General features: G+C 42.2%; 1 protein-coding gene across 1 annotated transcript in view; it reads right to left on the bottom strand.

Annotated features, from left to right (window-relative positions):
* Positions 1-15,995, bottom strand: part of LOC117948455 (Golgi apparatus protein 1-like) — a 24,466-nt gene that overhangs the window by 5,242 nt on the left and 3,229 nt on the right. Inside the window, exons 2-15 of the mRNA XM_034878087.1 lie at positions 13,097-13,126; positions 11,053-11,139; positions 10,644-10,859; positions 9,229-9,432; positions 8,315-8,386; positions 7,955-8,141; positions 6,892-7,109; positions 6,610-6,731; positions 6,275-6,376; positions 5,435-5,588; positions 4,937-4,954; positions 2,338-2,475; positions 1,717-1,803; positions 1,513-1,615 (exon numbers count right to left, since the gene is read on the bottom strand). Of these exons, the coding sequence (XP_034733978.1) occupies positions 1,513-1,615; positions 1,717-1,803; positions 2,338-2,475; positions 4,937-4,954; positions 5,435-5,588; positions 6,275-6,376; positions 6,610-6,731; positions 6,892-7,109; positions 7,955-8,141; positions 8,315-8,386; positions 9,229-9,432; positions 10,644-10,859; positions 11,053-11,139; positions 13,097-13,126 (1,738 nt within the window). The remainder of the gene's footprint in view (positions 1-1,512; positions 1,616-1,716; positions 1,804-2,337; positions 2,476-4,936; positions 4,955-5,434; positions 5,589-6,274; positions 6,377-6,609; positions 6,732-6,891; positions 7,110-7,954; positions 8,142-8,314; positions 8,387-9,228; positions 9,433-10,643; positions 10,860-11,052; positions 11,140-13,096; positions 13,127-15,995) is intronic.

Below are 15,995 nucleotides of genomic sequence, written 5' to 3' on the forward strand. Positions count from 1 at the left end.
CACACACACACACACACACACACACACACACACACACACACACACACACACACACACACACACACACACACATTAACACACCTAAAATCTAAAGCATGAGACCTTAGAAGTTGACATTTGACAAGAAGATTTTTGTCCTAATGATTCTTTGAGAAATAAAATCAGGAATCATTCCTTGGTGCCCGTACATATTCATAATTAACAGGGCGAAGGTGATAAAAATGAGTGCAGCGTTAAGTCAAAGCCTCTAACCACTTCAACATAGTGAGCTTATTAGAATGATTTTGCACGTTGAACTTGTTCTTTATTCTCTTCACCTTTAATCTTCTTCATTTTAAACACTGGACAGCGCTTCTCATTTACAAAACAGCCCACTTCACATATATGCAACTCCTTTTTCATATTTCTTATTGTAACATTTATGACTCTTGACTTTTACAGTACAATACATTTTTGTTTAATTTTGTCTTACTAGGTTTATTGTCACGGCTGTGCACTGAACCTCTTTTTGTATTTGAAGACCTGCCTTGCCTTACCTGCCTAAAGCCCAACCGGTATATGGGCGGGCCGATATTATCGGTAATATTCATTCATTGGAATCATTTATAATGACATATAAATGATTCTGATAAATGAATATTTTAAAAATAAAAACGGACTGTCGACCATGTAATGAGCATTGGCGTTGCATGTTCTGTCCACCAGAGGGCGCTCTACAACGTCCCTGTTGGCAACACTGATATTTTTTTTGTTAATGTGTTTTTGTTCAAAAAGGACTAAGTTATGAAACTTAGTCCTTTTTCTTAAGTCCTTTCTTAATCTTAAATTTGTATTTTTCAACATTTTATATCAGAACTGTAATGTATTTTGATGTTCCTCTGTTCTGTTGTGACAATGAAACAATTTATTATCATATTATTTTAGTGAAAACTCATAACTAACTACAAATAACTAATGTTAGGGAAATCTATTTAGTAACGCGTTTCTGATTATGTTTTAAAAATATATATTGATATATCAGATTTTCAAATAACCAAATATTTGTATCGTATTGGTCTTACAAATCCGGTCGGGCTCTACTTGAAACAAACCTATGTTTTCCATTTACATACAATTCGGATTCATTGCAAATTGCACGGCTGCAGTGCCCTGGAAATCCAGACCCAAATCCAAAGACCAGGGGTCTGGCCCAACTCGAGGGGCGGCACCAAGCATGCATTTGAAAATCTCACTGCACACAATTGGATAACACTTCGACCAATGTTCACTGACTAATTCCGGACTTGGACGTCACAGTGCTGTTGTCTGTTTAGCTCGCCTCTGGCCCGCCTACATCAGATACACAGCTGTGATTGGTGCAGCGTGGCTCTAAGGGTGTGGGTGATCAGCAGCATTACTCATTGCTAGAGTGAATCGCTGAGCAAGTTCAAGTTATGCTCTCGCGAGCACTCTGGTTCTCCAGGGTACAGCTACAGGGAATGCCTCATTAGATTATCAGGTGTTTCGATTTGCCCTCCTCCCTGTGAAAGACGAAGGGAAGGACAGTACTCACATGGCAGTAGGCCTGAGTGACAGGCTCACAGGCTCTGATGAGCAGAGCGTCAATCTGGATGTCCTGCAGCAACCAGACAGAGAGAGACAAAGAAACACTGGTATCAACACACGAGGGGCTCAGGTGAACAATCATTCTGATTTCCATCCATTAATATGTACGACCTCTGACTCCAGCTCGGTCAGGTTGCCCACAACCTCCCTGCAGGCTGACACCAGGTCCTCCAAATGGTCCTGCAGACACTCCAGCTCCTACACACACACGCACACACGCACACACGCACACACACACACACACAGACAGACACACAGACAGACACACAGACAGACACACACACACACACACACGTTTGTAAAATGAGACATTGTGATGGTCCCATCCAATAACACGAAGGGGGATTTATGACATTATGCTGCAGCCAGTCACCAAGTGGTGATACAGATGTACAGATGTTTGGCTTCACTTACAGTCAATGCATCAACCATCGGTTACACCAAGTACCAAAAACTGTCACGAAATGCTTGCTTGGATTCATACTGGAATTTAATTACTGTGTGATCAGACAGTTCCCAAACACTGGAATTTACTCACATAAAGATCTTGAATGGCTGCTTGTGTTTTATGTGTGTATATTCGTCAAAATAAGGAGTTTAGGGAAACGTTCACAGTGCCGCTTTGTATTTGGTTTGGTATGTTTACATTGCATCCATCCCAGTGATGGACCAACAGAGGGCGCTCTGACATCCAGTCGTAACATTATGTGTGTGCGCGCGTGTCCGTCTCACCTGTCCAGCGTCCGTCTTCTCGCTGCACCACTTGCCGAGGTCGGTCATGCAGCGTCTCTGCAGCTCAGGGTCCAACTTCACATCCAGCGCCCTCTGACGGAGAATCCTCTGAACCTCCACCTTACAGTCCCGAGATAACTGAAACACACACACACACACACACACACACACACACACACGTAACATATAACATAATATCATTGATCCTCTTTGACCAAATGTACTACCCATCCCCAAATTACGCATTAAGTTACCCCAATTACCAGTTTCTGACTGGTAACATCCAAGGAAAACTCTTTATGAAAGCTCCGATTTAGCCAAAGTAAACAAACATGCGCAGCGAAATTAAGTAGTTATTTGACAGAAAATTTATCAGCAACTGATTTGATAATCAATTAATCATTTTCTCAAGCATACTTTGTTCCAGCACAGTGGACTTCATTTAACAGCTTTACGCCCGGCGTCAGTTTTGACGAACCAAGTCTTAAACAGCTCTTTGAAGCTTGACCCAACTACAAGGTTCTAACTGTGAAGGTCTGACACACACACTATATAAACACAGACCATATAGTCAAATCAGATCAAGCTGCCAGGCTCTTCTCACTGATGAGTGTAATTACCTAAAGCAGGGCCAAGAGGACCTTCCTACTGAGACGCTGATTACAGGGATACCAGGGCCGAGCAGGGCTAGACCGGTTCATCAATACATTCACGCTTTTGTTCAAAAAGCATGCATTTGAAACAAACAGCTAAAATGTGGTTCGGTACTTTGTACACACCTGAGGAAGCCAAACTGTGGGCCGAGACGCTGTGGTTCTTATTTGCACAATTAAAGTGTTTTTCTGGAGCATTGAGCTGTTGCGCTTTACCTTCTTTGAACATTGTCTGCTTCTATATATTGTATTTATATTATAAAAAAAGCATTAGAGCCATAATATATAATTACTACAAAGACTTAGGTGATCCCCTGACTTTTCCTTTGGAGCCACCCTGAGGTTGACATTTTTTGGGGGGTTTTAAGTGAAATATCTTAACTATTGAATGGATGGTCAAAAAACATTTTGTACGGCCATCCATGTTCCTCTCAGGGGTCGGAGTAATTTGTTGATCCCCTGAGCTTTCATTTGGCATTACCATCAGGTAAAACCTTTAATCCGTTCAATGATTTCATGCGTTTTTGACCAAATACCTGCAGAAGTAAAGACATTCCCATCAGCCGTTGCTGCACTCTGTGTTTATTGCTAATTAATTAGCAAACGTAAGCATGCAATGCATCTTAATATTATACCCGTTACACATCAGCCTTATTAGCATTTGATGTTAACATTTAGCTCAGAGCATAAGTGTGCCAAAGTACAGAAACCTAATGAATAACTGTCTTTACTATAGTATATAATATAGCTTTAGTCTATGCCCATGATGTTCCACTTTCGGGATTGCTGCTTTCCTTTGGATAAGTGTGTCTTAAAAGGTGCTGTAGGATTGTGAAGATCCAGGACTTAGCCCAACAATTTGAACATCGACAACTTCTCTGTCCCTCCCCCCTTTCCGCTAAAGCCCAAAATGGTCTCCTAAGCCCCCACGAGGGAGAAGGAATGTGTGTGCATGAGCAGGGATTGACCCGCAGTTAGACTTCCCGGAATGCTGTGTGGACTCTATAGACCCAGAAGGTCTGGCAATGCATGACTAATTAGGCTATAACATGAAAAATTACATTTATGGTCCTTTCAATTTCCAGCTCGATTAAATTAGTGGTCTAAGTTGCTGTTGGTGCAGTCTGAGCGACGAACTGGCGCTGCTTGGCCTTGCTGCGGAGCAGGAAGTCACACAAACACACCCCATCACATCAAATCCCCCCCGGCTTGGCAGAAAACGACTGACAGAGATCAAAGGCCCTATTTTGACAACCTCAGCAAACGGCGTGAAGCGCCTGGCGCAGGTGCATTTAGGACGTGTCCAGATCCACTCCTTGCTAGTTTCATAGGGGGGGGGGGGGGGGGGGGGGGGAGGGTCTGCGCGCCAGGTGCATGGTTCAAAAGGGTTGTACTTGTGTCTTTGCTAAGTCATAGCAGCATGTTTAGGGTGTTAACATGCTATAAACCAATCAGAGTGTCATCTCCCATTCCCTTTAACAGCCAGGCGTGTTTGTACCTTGGCACATTTTATTTGTAAGGTTTTGTGTGTGTGTGCGCTGCTGCACTTCCCTGTGTGTGTAACAAGCATAGTGTGTGCGCGCTGTTCATAAGCCTAGGCACATTTTAATAAACTTGTTATGATAACAATGAAATAATGCATTAGGGACTTGTCAATGGTGCAATCACTTCTCGTTGCCTCAAGATAGCAATACGCCAGTAATTCACCTGAACACACCTCCCTGTAAGACCAGCACGCCCAAAGGTGGGCGCAGGTGCATTTTCTATTTAAACGAGGTGGGCGCTGGACAGTCTTCAAATAGCAAAGACACTTGCGTCGGGCTTTGCGCCGTGCAGGGTGCAAGCTAGGGCCCTAAATCTTCGCTGCTGTCATCATCATCATCATCATTTCAGCCCCATCACCAGCATCAATACTGACTGTTTTAGTGGAAACACTGACCACGTACCTGCTCAGCTGAATTTACCTGTTACATTTTAAAAAAAGAAAGAAAAACAAAATACATCACAGTTACACCTGCTGATCCTGCTGTCAGAGAGAGAGATCAAATGAAGGCAAAATACATGAAAACCTCTCGCTGACATCAGAGCTGCAAAGATTAATCGGTTAGTTGTCAACTATTAGATTAATCGTCAACTACAGTAGCAGTCAAAAGTGTGTCCAGACCTCTGACTGGTACTGTATTTTGGTGATCAAATAATCAGTTTGAGTAATTTTTTTCATTCTGATTCCAGATTCTTACATTCAAAGATTTTTTTTGTTTCTTCACTCCTTTAAATTTAGTCAAATATCTTGGAGTTGTGTACAAAACATCTGAGGCCGCGTATTGGGCTTTGAGAAAAACTGATCACCATTTTACAGACCAAAACGTAATTAACAGATTAATCGACAATTTAAAGGCCAGAGAGTTTTCCAGCATTAGAAGAATGTGTGTTTCTGGTTGTACCCGGCGTCCCTGCTCCTCGGTGCGGTAGGCGTGGCGGTACAGACAGGAGAAGACGGCGCCCGGCGGCATCAGCTCGCTGGTCTCGTTCCAGCCGTGTGTGTGGCAGAGGCGAGCAGCGTCACCCTGACACTTCTTATACAGGATGGGGTCCAGTCTGAAAGACCAACAGAGGGACTTTATCTGTGTTATCCCACCACGTCTGTCCTCCGTGATAAGGAAAACGCATTCAAGCCATGTGACTAGTCATAGTTTTGGGATTCAGATTAATTTTCTGAAGGAGATTAACTCTGTAATTAAACTCTGAGGAAACAATATTTGAAGAGTTAATTTCCCAAAAACAATATAAACACTATTGATGAAAATGAATAAAGTGACACCATAGACATCTGAATTATCTGTTGAACCCTTCATTTTTTGCTCTTTCTTTAGACATTTTAAAACATCACATTTTATCTCATGACTGAAAGGGTAAGTGGGAAGCTGTCCAGACAACGCAAATGACAGTCGCTCGTTCTTCTTCTTGCCAATCCAGTATTGTTGCTTTGGCTCAATTCGGCTCACCACTGAGTTTACAATGAGCATGCTGACTAGATATTTATTTAAACACAAAATGTATTACATACAAATCCTTTAATAAACTTAGGTGTGACACCAATGAGCTATCTCCATATGCTGACTCCGGAAAAAGAAAGTAAGTGGAACTTGAGTTAAGATAATTTTGTCAAACTATTTCCATTTCCAAGAATGAAATTTTGTTGTACTTTGTTGTTGTATCTGTGGAATAAGAATTGGCATGTAAAAAATGTGAAGAGCAGGAGATGTTTGTGGATTCAGACTCACTTCCAGTCTCTGGATATGAAATACTGCAGCTCCAACAGCCGGTGCTCACAGTCCTCCACCATCTTCTCCGTGTACAGGTGCTCCATCAGGCACGAGAGGATCCTAGAGAGAGAGAGCCAGAGAGAGAGCGAGAGCGAGAGAGAGAAAGAGAGAGAGAGAGAGAGAGACTTATGTCTATCAAGTCTAAAGAACAAAATGATCATTTAAAGTTAAGATTTTTCACATAAGGTAGTAATATGTACATGTATATATGTGTGTGTGTGTTTATGTGTGTGTGTGTGTGTGTGTGTGTGTGTGTGTGTGTGTGTGTGTGTGTGTGTGTGTTAGCAGCTCACATTGGGTCTCCGGTGCGGATGTGTTTGCAGGAGGTCTGGATGACGGACTCGCAGGCCTCGTTGAGCGCCCGGTCGATCCTGTAGTCTGCTCCGGGGTCGGCGGACTGGATCAAAGTCTGCAGCTGCAGCGCAAACAAAGAGTAGGAAATAACATCTCAATCTACCAGCTGAGTACAATAATAACTCCAGTCATTAGTCAGTGAGCCTCCAGCTGCTACGCTGCCTCTCAGCTGTTTGCTTTTCTTTTACACTGAAGCATCACAGTAACGGCGACGGTCTTACGGCGCTCTGGCAGATGCTGTCGACCGTGGTGCTGCGGTCGCCGCGTCCGACCCTCATCAGGCAGTGCAGAGTGCGGCCTTTGCGGTGCAAGCCAGAGCAGTGAGCCTCGATCTCCGTGCGGCAGTGCAGCACAATCTCCGGACTCAGGGAGAAATCCTCCATGAGCATCCGCCGGTAGTCCAGCATCTCCCCCTGACACTCGCCGCTGACTGGACGACCTGCACAGCCCAAGATCAAACCATTACCGACCCAGCTGACCTGGATCGCACAAGGGAAGGGAAGTCACTTCAATTACACTTTATGTAAATTGTATTAGTCCATAGCCATGATGTTCCACTTCCAGGATTGTCCGGGTACCGCTCAGACATTCTGCCAAGTGTCTTTCATTCTAATGTCTGTTACCTTCTGCTCTCTTTGTGATGTAATTTTAAACTCTGGTGGATTTCTGTCCTCAGATCTCTGCAGGGTAAGTCCAGACAGCTGGCTAGATTATCTCTCCAATCAAAATTTTCTGTTGCACGACTTAAAACAACTTTTTAACGTACACACGTTCCACCAAAACAAGTTCCTTACCGACGCCAAATGCCAATAAACGCAAGCACCTTTTTCTCCCACCCAGAATGCTCCTCCTCCTCTGCAGCACTGTGGTGTAAGGTCTGGCTAAGCGATACTAACATTGTATTAACATTATAATAATAATAAAAAAAATAAAAAAACACTTGCACTATCACTTTTTTTTCTTCCAAAAGTTGATATTGGTGTTTTCCGAGCCTTTCCACACACCCAGCAGACATTGAGCAACATTAGCATTCGAGGCATTGTTTGGGTCCACCAGATGAATGTTTGGTCCAATATCTCTACTGGACTTTGAGCTCTGTTTTGGTCTCCACCAACTTCAGAGCAAAAATATCTGTGTGTCTGTTTAGCTGCTACATTCTTTTCTGCAACAAAGTAGTTTTTCCTTGAGCTTTTCTCGCTAAAAGCAGCTGCCGGCTGCTGCTGTAAATGCAGTTTGTCAGGAAAGAGGAAGTGTTAAAACCACCTCCCATCCTCCCCCACTCACCGCGGTGCACGGCGGCCTCCAGACACAGCAGCAGGTAGGACAGCCGGGCCTCGCGCGCCCGCGGCAGGTTGGCGTCCAGGCTGCACCGCTGCTTCCTCAGGTCCACCTTACAGGCTTTAGCCAGAGAGTAACTGACTTTATAGTCCTGAGAGATCAGCTTCTGACGGGTGGTCAGAGCGTCACGGCACTGTCGGGGGGGGGGGAGGGCAAGGCAGCTTTATTTGTATAGCACATTTCAGCAACAGGGCAATTCAAAGGGCCTTTCACAAAATCAGTTAAAAATAAAAAAAGATAAAACATAGGCGCGTGACTGAAGCAAGTTCACTAAAAGATGCCAAAACACAACTGAGTTGGCCGTACCTTTTCTGACATGGCCTCCTCAAACTTGTGATTGAACAGACACTTGTAGACTTTCCCTTCCCCTGCCTGAGTCTGTGAGGAGGAAGAAAAGAGATGACATCACAGCATAACAGCTAATTAACTAGCGATAATTACCAATAATTAATGTTTGTTTATCAGAACAAACTTGAATACATGTTTTTAACGGAATTTGGTGGAAAGTTGGTTTTTTTAAAGGATTTCTGAAAACTGAAATAAAGATTGTTTTGACATTTGAACTACTGCAATTACCTGAATGCAACTTAAAGGGAAGTCTGTCTGTCCTTGTGTATTTTGAATGCAGATATCAAACATTTACTCAGAATTGGAAACTGATTGATGGCTAAGTACAGTACATTAGCATTGTAACAAAATTTATAATTTAGAAATATAGTATTTGTGTTCTTGGAAAGGTTTCTGATGAGAAATTCTTTCAAAAGTCGACTAAAACACTGAAACAAAAGATTTGTTTTCATGCAGATTTTAAACCAAGTTGGTTTTCACATAAAAAGGAATTTACGCTACTGTTTTGGTGAGAGAAAAATGTACTGCAAAGTAAAGAAAAATACAGAGTATGAAATAAAAAATACTATAAAATGATGTACATACCATATCATATCTGTTTTTGGATGAAAGAGCTTTGCAGTATTTTCTTTAGAATAACAAATTCAAACAATTGCAGACTCCGACCACTTTCCCATTTGTCTCTTTAACAGCCAGAAGTTAGTGGGAATCCTTGGTTTGAGTTAATTATGGTCTCAGTTCCCCCATTGTATTTATGTTTTGACTGATTCTAAATTTGCTTATACATTTTGGATGGAAACCAGGCTGCAGATGATTCTGAAGAGCATTTAAACTTGATCTGAATGTAGAGACTGTAGCTTGAATCTCCTTACGTTTCGACAGAATCTCTCGCGGTCGGCTCTGCAGGAGAAGTAAAGATGTCGGTCGAGGTGAAAGTCGTCCGACGACAGCTCCGCCACCCGCAGGATGGCCCTCTGGCACTCCTCTTTGATTGGATGAACGTGATCCTGCTGCTCCGCCTCCCAAACCAGCGCCTTCTCCAGACAGGCGATGACCTCGCCCTGAGAGTGGACGTCCTGACAAGGAACGGCGGGAAATAAGGATGAGTGAGTGAGTAAGTAAGTAAGTAAGTAAGTAAGTAAGTAAGTAAGTAAGTAAGTTAGATACATAGATAGAAGACTTGTAAATGGCTCAATCACGACTCAGAGATGTTTTGTTTGCTTCCAACAAAAAAACAGAACCTAAGGACTCCTGCACACTGACTGCGTGGTGTGATCGCGTCAGCGGCGTTCATTCATATAGGTTTTGACATAAATGCAGATGTAAAAGTGATTTCAAAAGTGAATAATCAGTTTTCAACAAATTTACAAACACAAAAATATTTAGAAAATAAAGTTGAAGAAAACACTATTATTTCATTTTATCAATGGGGAACCTACATGTGTACAGACAAGGCGGCACCACTACGTCAGGCACGTTTCTGGTGTCCAAAGACATAGAAAACGCCACGCAGCCGCCACAGAGCTGACACGCAACACAACTGCCATGCTCACGCCACGCAGGCAGTGTGCAGGAGCCCTTAGAGCGCAACTGAGAATTTTCAGCATCTTAAAAAACAGACAACCAATCTTCTGTTTCTAACAGCTGAGAGAGAGGTTTCATTGAGAAACCCGAGATATAGTTCAGATCCAGGTCGCAGAAACATGTTAAAGCTGTGTGATGAATTACAAAAAGCTACCTGGGGATAATAAAGTACATCGTCCATGAAGTTATACACTGGACACAACGTCACCGTAAAACCATAACTTGTCTTTTCTACATTTAGTGGAAAGGATTAAAAGGAAAAAAAATTGTTAATTTGTGAGCTTTCAAAGTGCTGTTAGGCAGATTTTTTAATTTAATCATTTGGACAGAGCCATTTCCCCCCTGCTTTTACTCCTAATGCTAAGCTAAGCTAACCGTCTTGTCTTGGTGAGATGCGGTTGAAAGCTAACTGAATAACTAGCAGACAGATCTTTCATGCTCAGACCCTAAAATGTGGACCAAACACCACTGAGTGGTTTTGTGTAGCATCACCATTTTGCTTTGCTATTAAAGAAATTAATAATTTAAATCTCTTTTTTCATAAAGAACAATTAAGTTGCATACTTGCATGAAATACGTTTGTTTTACTTTTTCCATTTCCAAAAAAAGAACCCCACTGGTCACCCTCCCACACACCCAACTTCAGCAGAACCTCCGTGCGCCATTTTGTAGTTTCTTCTTCGTAGTTTGTAGTTTGGCTCACCTTGTGTCCCACGTTGATGCTGCCGCAGCGCAGGCTGTTGATGTCGTCTTTACATTTGTCCATGAAGCCGCAGATCAGTCTGTAGTCGCTGAAGACGATGCTCGTCATCTTGGTGATGTACTGGTTGCACTGGTACTCGCTGACGTTGGCACGGTGATCCACCAGACAGGACACCAGGTAGCCCCTCCCTCGCTCCTCCTCGTTACACTCCTTAATCTGAAGGCATCGAACAGAGAGGCGGTATTTCCCTTCAATTTACCTCAAAATAGAAATCTAATGTCTGAAGATTTTGCAAATTCTTCTTTAATCACTTAACGTGTAAGAGATGAAGTTTAAAGTGGTATATTTGCTTTGATATTTAACTCGACAGGAAATTGAAACCCGAGGCTCGTCGGCAGTGCACACTGACCTCATTGATGGTGCTCTTGCAGACCTCCATGGCCACCGACTCAAACTTTGGATCTGTGGTCAGATTAAGTTTATAGTTCCACAGAAGCTGAGCCAGAGAGAGAGAGAGAGAGAGAGAGAGAGAGAGAGAGAGAGAGAGAGAGAGAGAGAGAGAGAGAGAGAGAAAATACAAATAAACCTAGGACACATCTAGGGACAAAAGATCGTCACCACAAGGCTAACCATTAAATCAGCATTAAGGGAATTTGCATTACAAACACAGTAAGGAGTCTGAAAGACAAAATTCTGAAAATATGTTTTTATTTAGTAAGAAAGAGGAGTCTAGTGATGAGAAGCTGTAGAGTTGCATTATGGAAACGACAGCTTCCTGCATCTATGGAGCTCGACCGACCCTAGACACTACGGTTCAGCCCGTCTCGGCCACTGGCTGCTGCTTATATTATGGTTGTTATAACCTCCGCGCCACAACAGTGCCACGAAGATGAGCCACCTAACACCTGATGGTCGGTAGCATTATGCTTCGTGTGGACGAAGCATTTCGTTTTTACATCGTTTCCAGTTTCTAAAATGTGAAGAACTTTCTGTATTGAGTACTTTTACTCAGGTGCGTATGTGTTCTTGAGTAAATACTCTGAATACTTCTTCCACCATTGTCGTTTGGTTACTGCAAAACCTCACCTCCGCCACTTGCTGCGAGACGGTTTATTTGAAAGTGTATAAGTTGCCATGGCACATGTACATATAGTACACATTGAAATGGCTGTCGCTCTTCTAGCCATGGTTGTCCTGTGGTACCCCAATAGTGACCCTGCAGATCAGCACGCAGCATCCCTAAACCCAATTGTAGATTTCTTAAATGGCTTTCTTAAGAATGTCCAAGATGTCCCTTGTCTTTTAGATTCTCTTCCGTCTTTTCAGATTTAGGAGTTCATTGGTTTCCTGTCAGCCAAGCTCCAGCTGAAAGATAAAGGATACGGACGCTTCGGTTCCTGCACCTCCCCTGTGAACTGAAGCCGTCAGTAGCAACTCATGTTTTGACAGCTTGTGGATAAGATCTCCTCCTGAGTCTTTCTGTATTAGCCATGATGCTCCTGAATCGCTTGCGTTTGTGTGTGTGTGTGAGTGTGTGTTTGTGTGTGTTTATTGCATCCATTGCTTTCCAGTGCTGTAATGAAGACAGTCTAAGCTGTCCATTAACCTTGTGGCGTTTATATACCCGTCTGCCGTTAACTGCAGTGAACTCTGAACACTGAAGTTTTATCATCCAGCAGACACTGAGAAAAGCTTCAGGGACCATAACAAAAAAAGAAAAAGGGCCCATTTACTTAAGTTAAAGTACTAATATCACACTGTAAGAATACTCTGTTCCAAGTAAAAGTCCTGCATTGAAGATTACAACTTCGAGTACCAAAAACAAAAGTACTCATTATGCAAAAAAACATCCTCACATTTTAGACACTGGAAACGATCCAAAAAGTTGTGTGTTTGATGGTCTCATCACTTCAGCTGGACTCGTAGGCCGTTAGATGGTTGGGTAGTTCAATTTCTAACAAAACGTGGTATTTTATAAACTTCATGTGTTTTAAGTGCCAAATCCTAATTTTAACTTTAGTAACTAAAGCTGTCAGATGAATGTAGTGGAGTAAAAATTACAACATTTATGTTTGAAGTGTAGCAGAGTAGAAGTAGAAAGAGGCATGAAAAGAAAAGACTCAAGTACAAGTACCTCAAATTTGTACTTAAGTAAATTACTGGGGCAAATGTACTTAGTTACATTCCACCCTTGCGTAGTGTACGTAAAATGAGGATCCTCAAAGCTCTTTTACTTTTTGGACGGCGAACAGATATTATTGAGAAGAGACAGAAGAAGTACTCCGGTCTTGTACTTATGCAAAAGTAGCAATACCACAAGTTTAGAAATACTCTGTTACAAGTAAAAGTCCTACACTCAGAATTCTTACTTAAATTAAAAATGTTGACATTAAAAAGGTCATTATGAAGAAAGGCACATTTCAGAATATGTGCGTTCTGTAGGAAATACTCACATGGTTACAGTCAGGAGCAATGTCAGATTCCTGCAGAAAAACAAAGAGAAAGACAGAAGTCAACGGCTGTTTCCTCCGGTATTTTGAATTTGTACTGCAGTACAAAAGTATTTTAAACAATAGCTGTCAGTATTACATTATTGCACCTTTAATGCTGAAATGCTACATATTAGCTATATTATTTAATGAAACATCTGAAACAAAATCCACATGAAACAAGTCCTGTTTTGGACAAATTAGGGTATACAGTCGGGCTGCACAATTAATCACAATATGACAATATTATTATATGATTATACAATCACATATGAACTACTGCAATATTCAAATCAATGGGGGGTGCAGTGTTTGTTAAAGGCAAATTATGTGTCAAACCAGTCTGAATTGAGTATTATGTTCAATTTCAATTCAATTCAATTTTATTTATAGTATCAAATCACTACAAGAGTTATCTCAAGACACTTTACATATAGAGCAGTTCAGAATCCACAAGGACCCAACAGTTCCAGTAGTCTCCTCCAGAGCAAGCAACAGTGTGACAGTGGCGAGGAAAAACTTCCTTTTAGGCAGAAACCTCGGACAGACCCAGGCTCTTGGTAGGCGGTGTCTGACGACCGGTTGGGATTAGAATGATGAGTTATGTTGCAGCAGAGATGTTCCAGACTTAAGAAAACATCTTTCATATCACACATGATCATTTACATTTAAATTTGAATATTTTCCAATGAAAATGAGAAGTATACAAACATGACCATTTCCTCCAATACCGTGAATCATATCTCCAATACCAGTCAAAATAATTTACAAATACATACTGCGTAAAGCTACGGTTCCAAAAAAAAAAAATCAAACTCTTTGTGTGCTTAGTACACATCCTCCCACAAAAAAAAAGTCCCTTCCAATATTTAAAGCCACAGTTTACATGAACAAAGCAGCAGCAGCTCTTCAACAGACTCTCCTACAACATCCTTGACTATCACACGAAACACAGCAGGAGAAGCTTTTGTTTCAGCGTCGTGTTATTTTGCACTCAAAAAGACACAAAAGTGGGCGCCTGGACAGCTCAGTTGGTAGAGCAGGCGACCATAAATATTATATATATATATATATATATATATATATATATATATATATAGGTTTATAGAGGCTTGCAGAGGTTTACTCGTCCACGCAGCGGGCCTGGTTTCGACTCCAACCTGAGGCCCTTTGCTGCATGCCCCCCCCCCCCCCCCCCCCCCCCCCCCCCCCCCCCCCGCCCTTTCATGTCTTCAGCTGTCCTGTCAAAAACAAAGGCGGAAAATGCCCCCCCCCCATTAAAACACTTCATGTTAAATCTGCCTTGGCTCACGGGAACAGAGACAAGAAGTCCTTTTTTAAACCCTCACTTCCACTAAATGTCTCAAAGACAGAGGAACGAATGTAATGAGGAAACGGACTCTCTGTGGCCTCCGAGATTAGAAGTACCAATTAGTTAAACCACGAGTTATTAATAAATGAAGGAGCCGTTCCATTCACATCAAAGGCTTCTGAAACAAGCCCTGATGAATCAACTGGGCTGATCAAACTGAAGTGGTAACAGAGGCTAATTGTGTCTGGGTGAAGGGAGGGGAGTGCTGTGACCAAACTCCCTTTAAGTCACAGACAACCTTATTCGATTCACTGACACGTTCACAGTGTGAAACCAACCTCGGTACAATAAAGCTAACAGAAGCTTTATTGTAAGATTTACAGTGGCAGTTGAACAGACCGACTTTGTGCTCTGCGGCTCCGGACTGTACCAGGTTCCTTTCATCTGTTAATGAAAATGACTGTAAAGTGGTTAACACACTGAGAATGATCTACTATCCTCTATCTTTAATGTCTTTTAGATCGTTGTTTCTGTTAGTTTCGGTCTCAGTCCCGCGGTACATTTCCTGCTCAGCACCCCATCGCAGACAGACACAGTCGGAGACGAGCTGGGGAACCAACAGTGGAACATTTCACAGCTAACAGGACAGATTTTTAGTTGGTGGAGACCAAAAAAAAGGACGTAATCTACTTCCTTACACGCTTGTCAGTCCACAGTTCATCTGTGCCAGACCGACTCAATGGCCACGGGTGGAAAGGTCTGTGGCGGCCACGGGCCTGTCTGTGCTGCGGCGAAGTGACTTCCTGTCCAGCAGTGGGTTTATCACTGCGCTGCAGTTTCTCAGACTTCTCTCAGCTGTCAGATTTTTTAGGGCTTAAACCACCACAAATAAAGACTCAAACTGTACTGAACTGTAACCAAACTGGGTTGCTAGGCTGTGTGCGAGTGTGTGTTGGGGGTGGCAGAGTCATAAGAGCCATTTTCCTCTTCAGGAGGCCACAGCTGTTAGAGTTGAAGCAATGTAATTATCTCCGTAAAGAGGACATTACTCAGGAAGGAGGTGTGTGTGTGTGTGTGTGTGTGTGTGTGTGTGTGTGTGTGTGTGTGTGTGTGTGTTGCTAGCATAGTGGAGATGTGGGGGGTGACGTCAACAAGGACAAGATAGTTTTTCTCCGACATGTACAGTACATTCCATTCAATAGGATCACATGCTTATTTTAACACTGCAGCCTGTAATTAAAAAGAATGAAAGTTGCTCAAATTCTGATCCAAACATTAAAGTACATGAACAAGCAAAAGCCGATCTGAGACTTCTTCCTCTTGTGTTTTAGACGGGTTGTATGTTCGGATCCTTTGACTGACAGTAAATCAATTAAATAAATATAATATGAATCAAAAAATGTTGATGTCTGAATTGAACCACTCCAAATTGAGAAACCTGACTTTATTAGGGTCCAAACCACGAAGCAGTAGAACCCTTCTATGTTTGTCTGTTTTAGTTATTATAATTATTATTATTATTATTATTATTATTATTATTATTATTATTAT

The sequence above is a fragment of the Etheostoma cragini genome, chromosome 1, assembly GCF_013103735.1.
Source record: "Etheostoma cragini isolate CJK2018 chromosome 1, CSU_Ecrag_1.0, whole genome shotgun sequence".
In the NCBI taxonomy this organism is placed as follows: Eukaryota; Metazoa; Chordata; class Actinopteri; order Perciformes; family Percidae; genus Etheostoma; species Etheostoma cragini.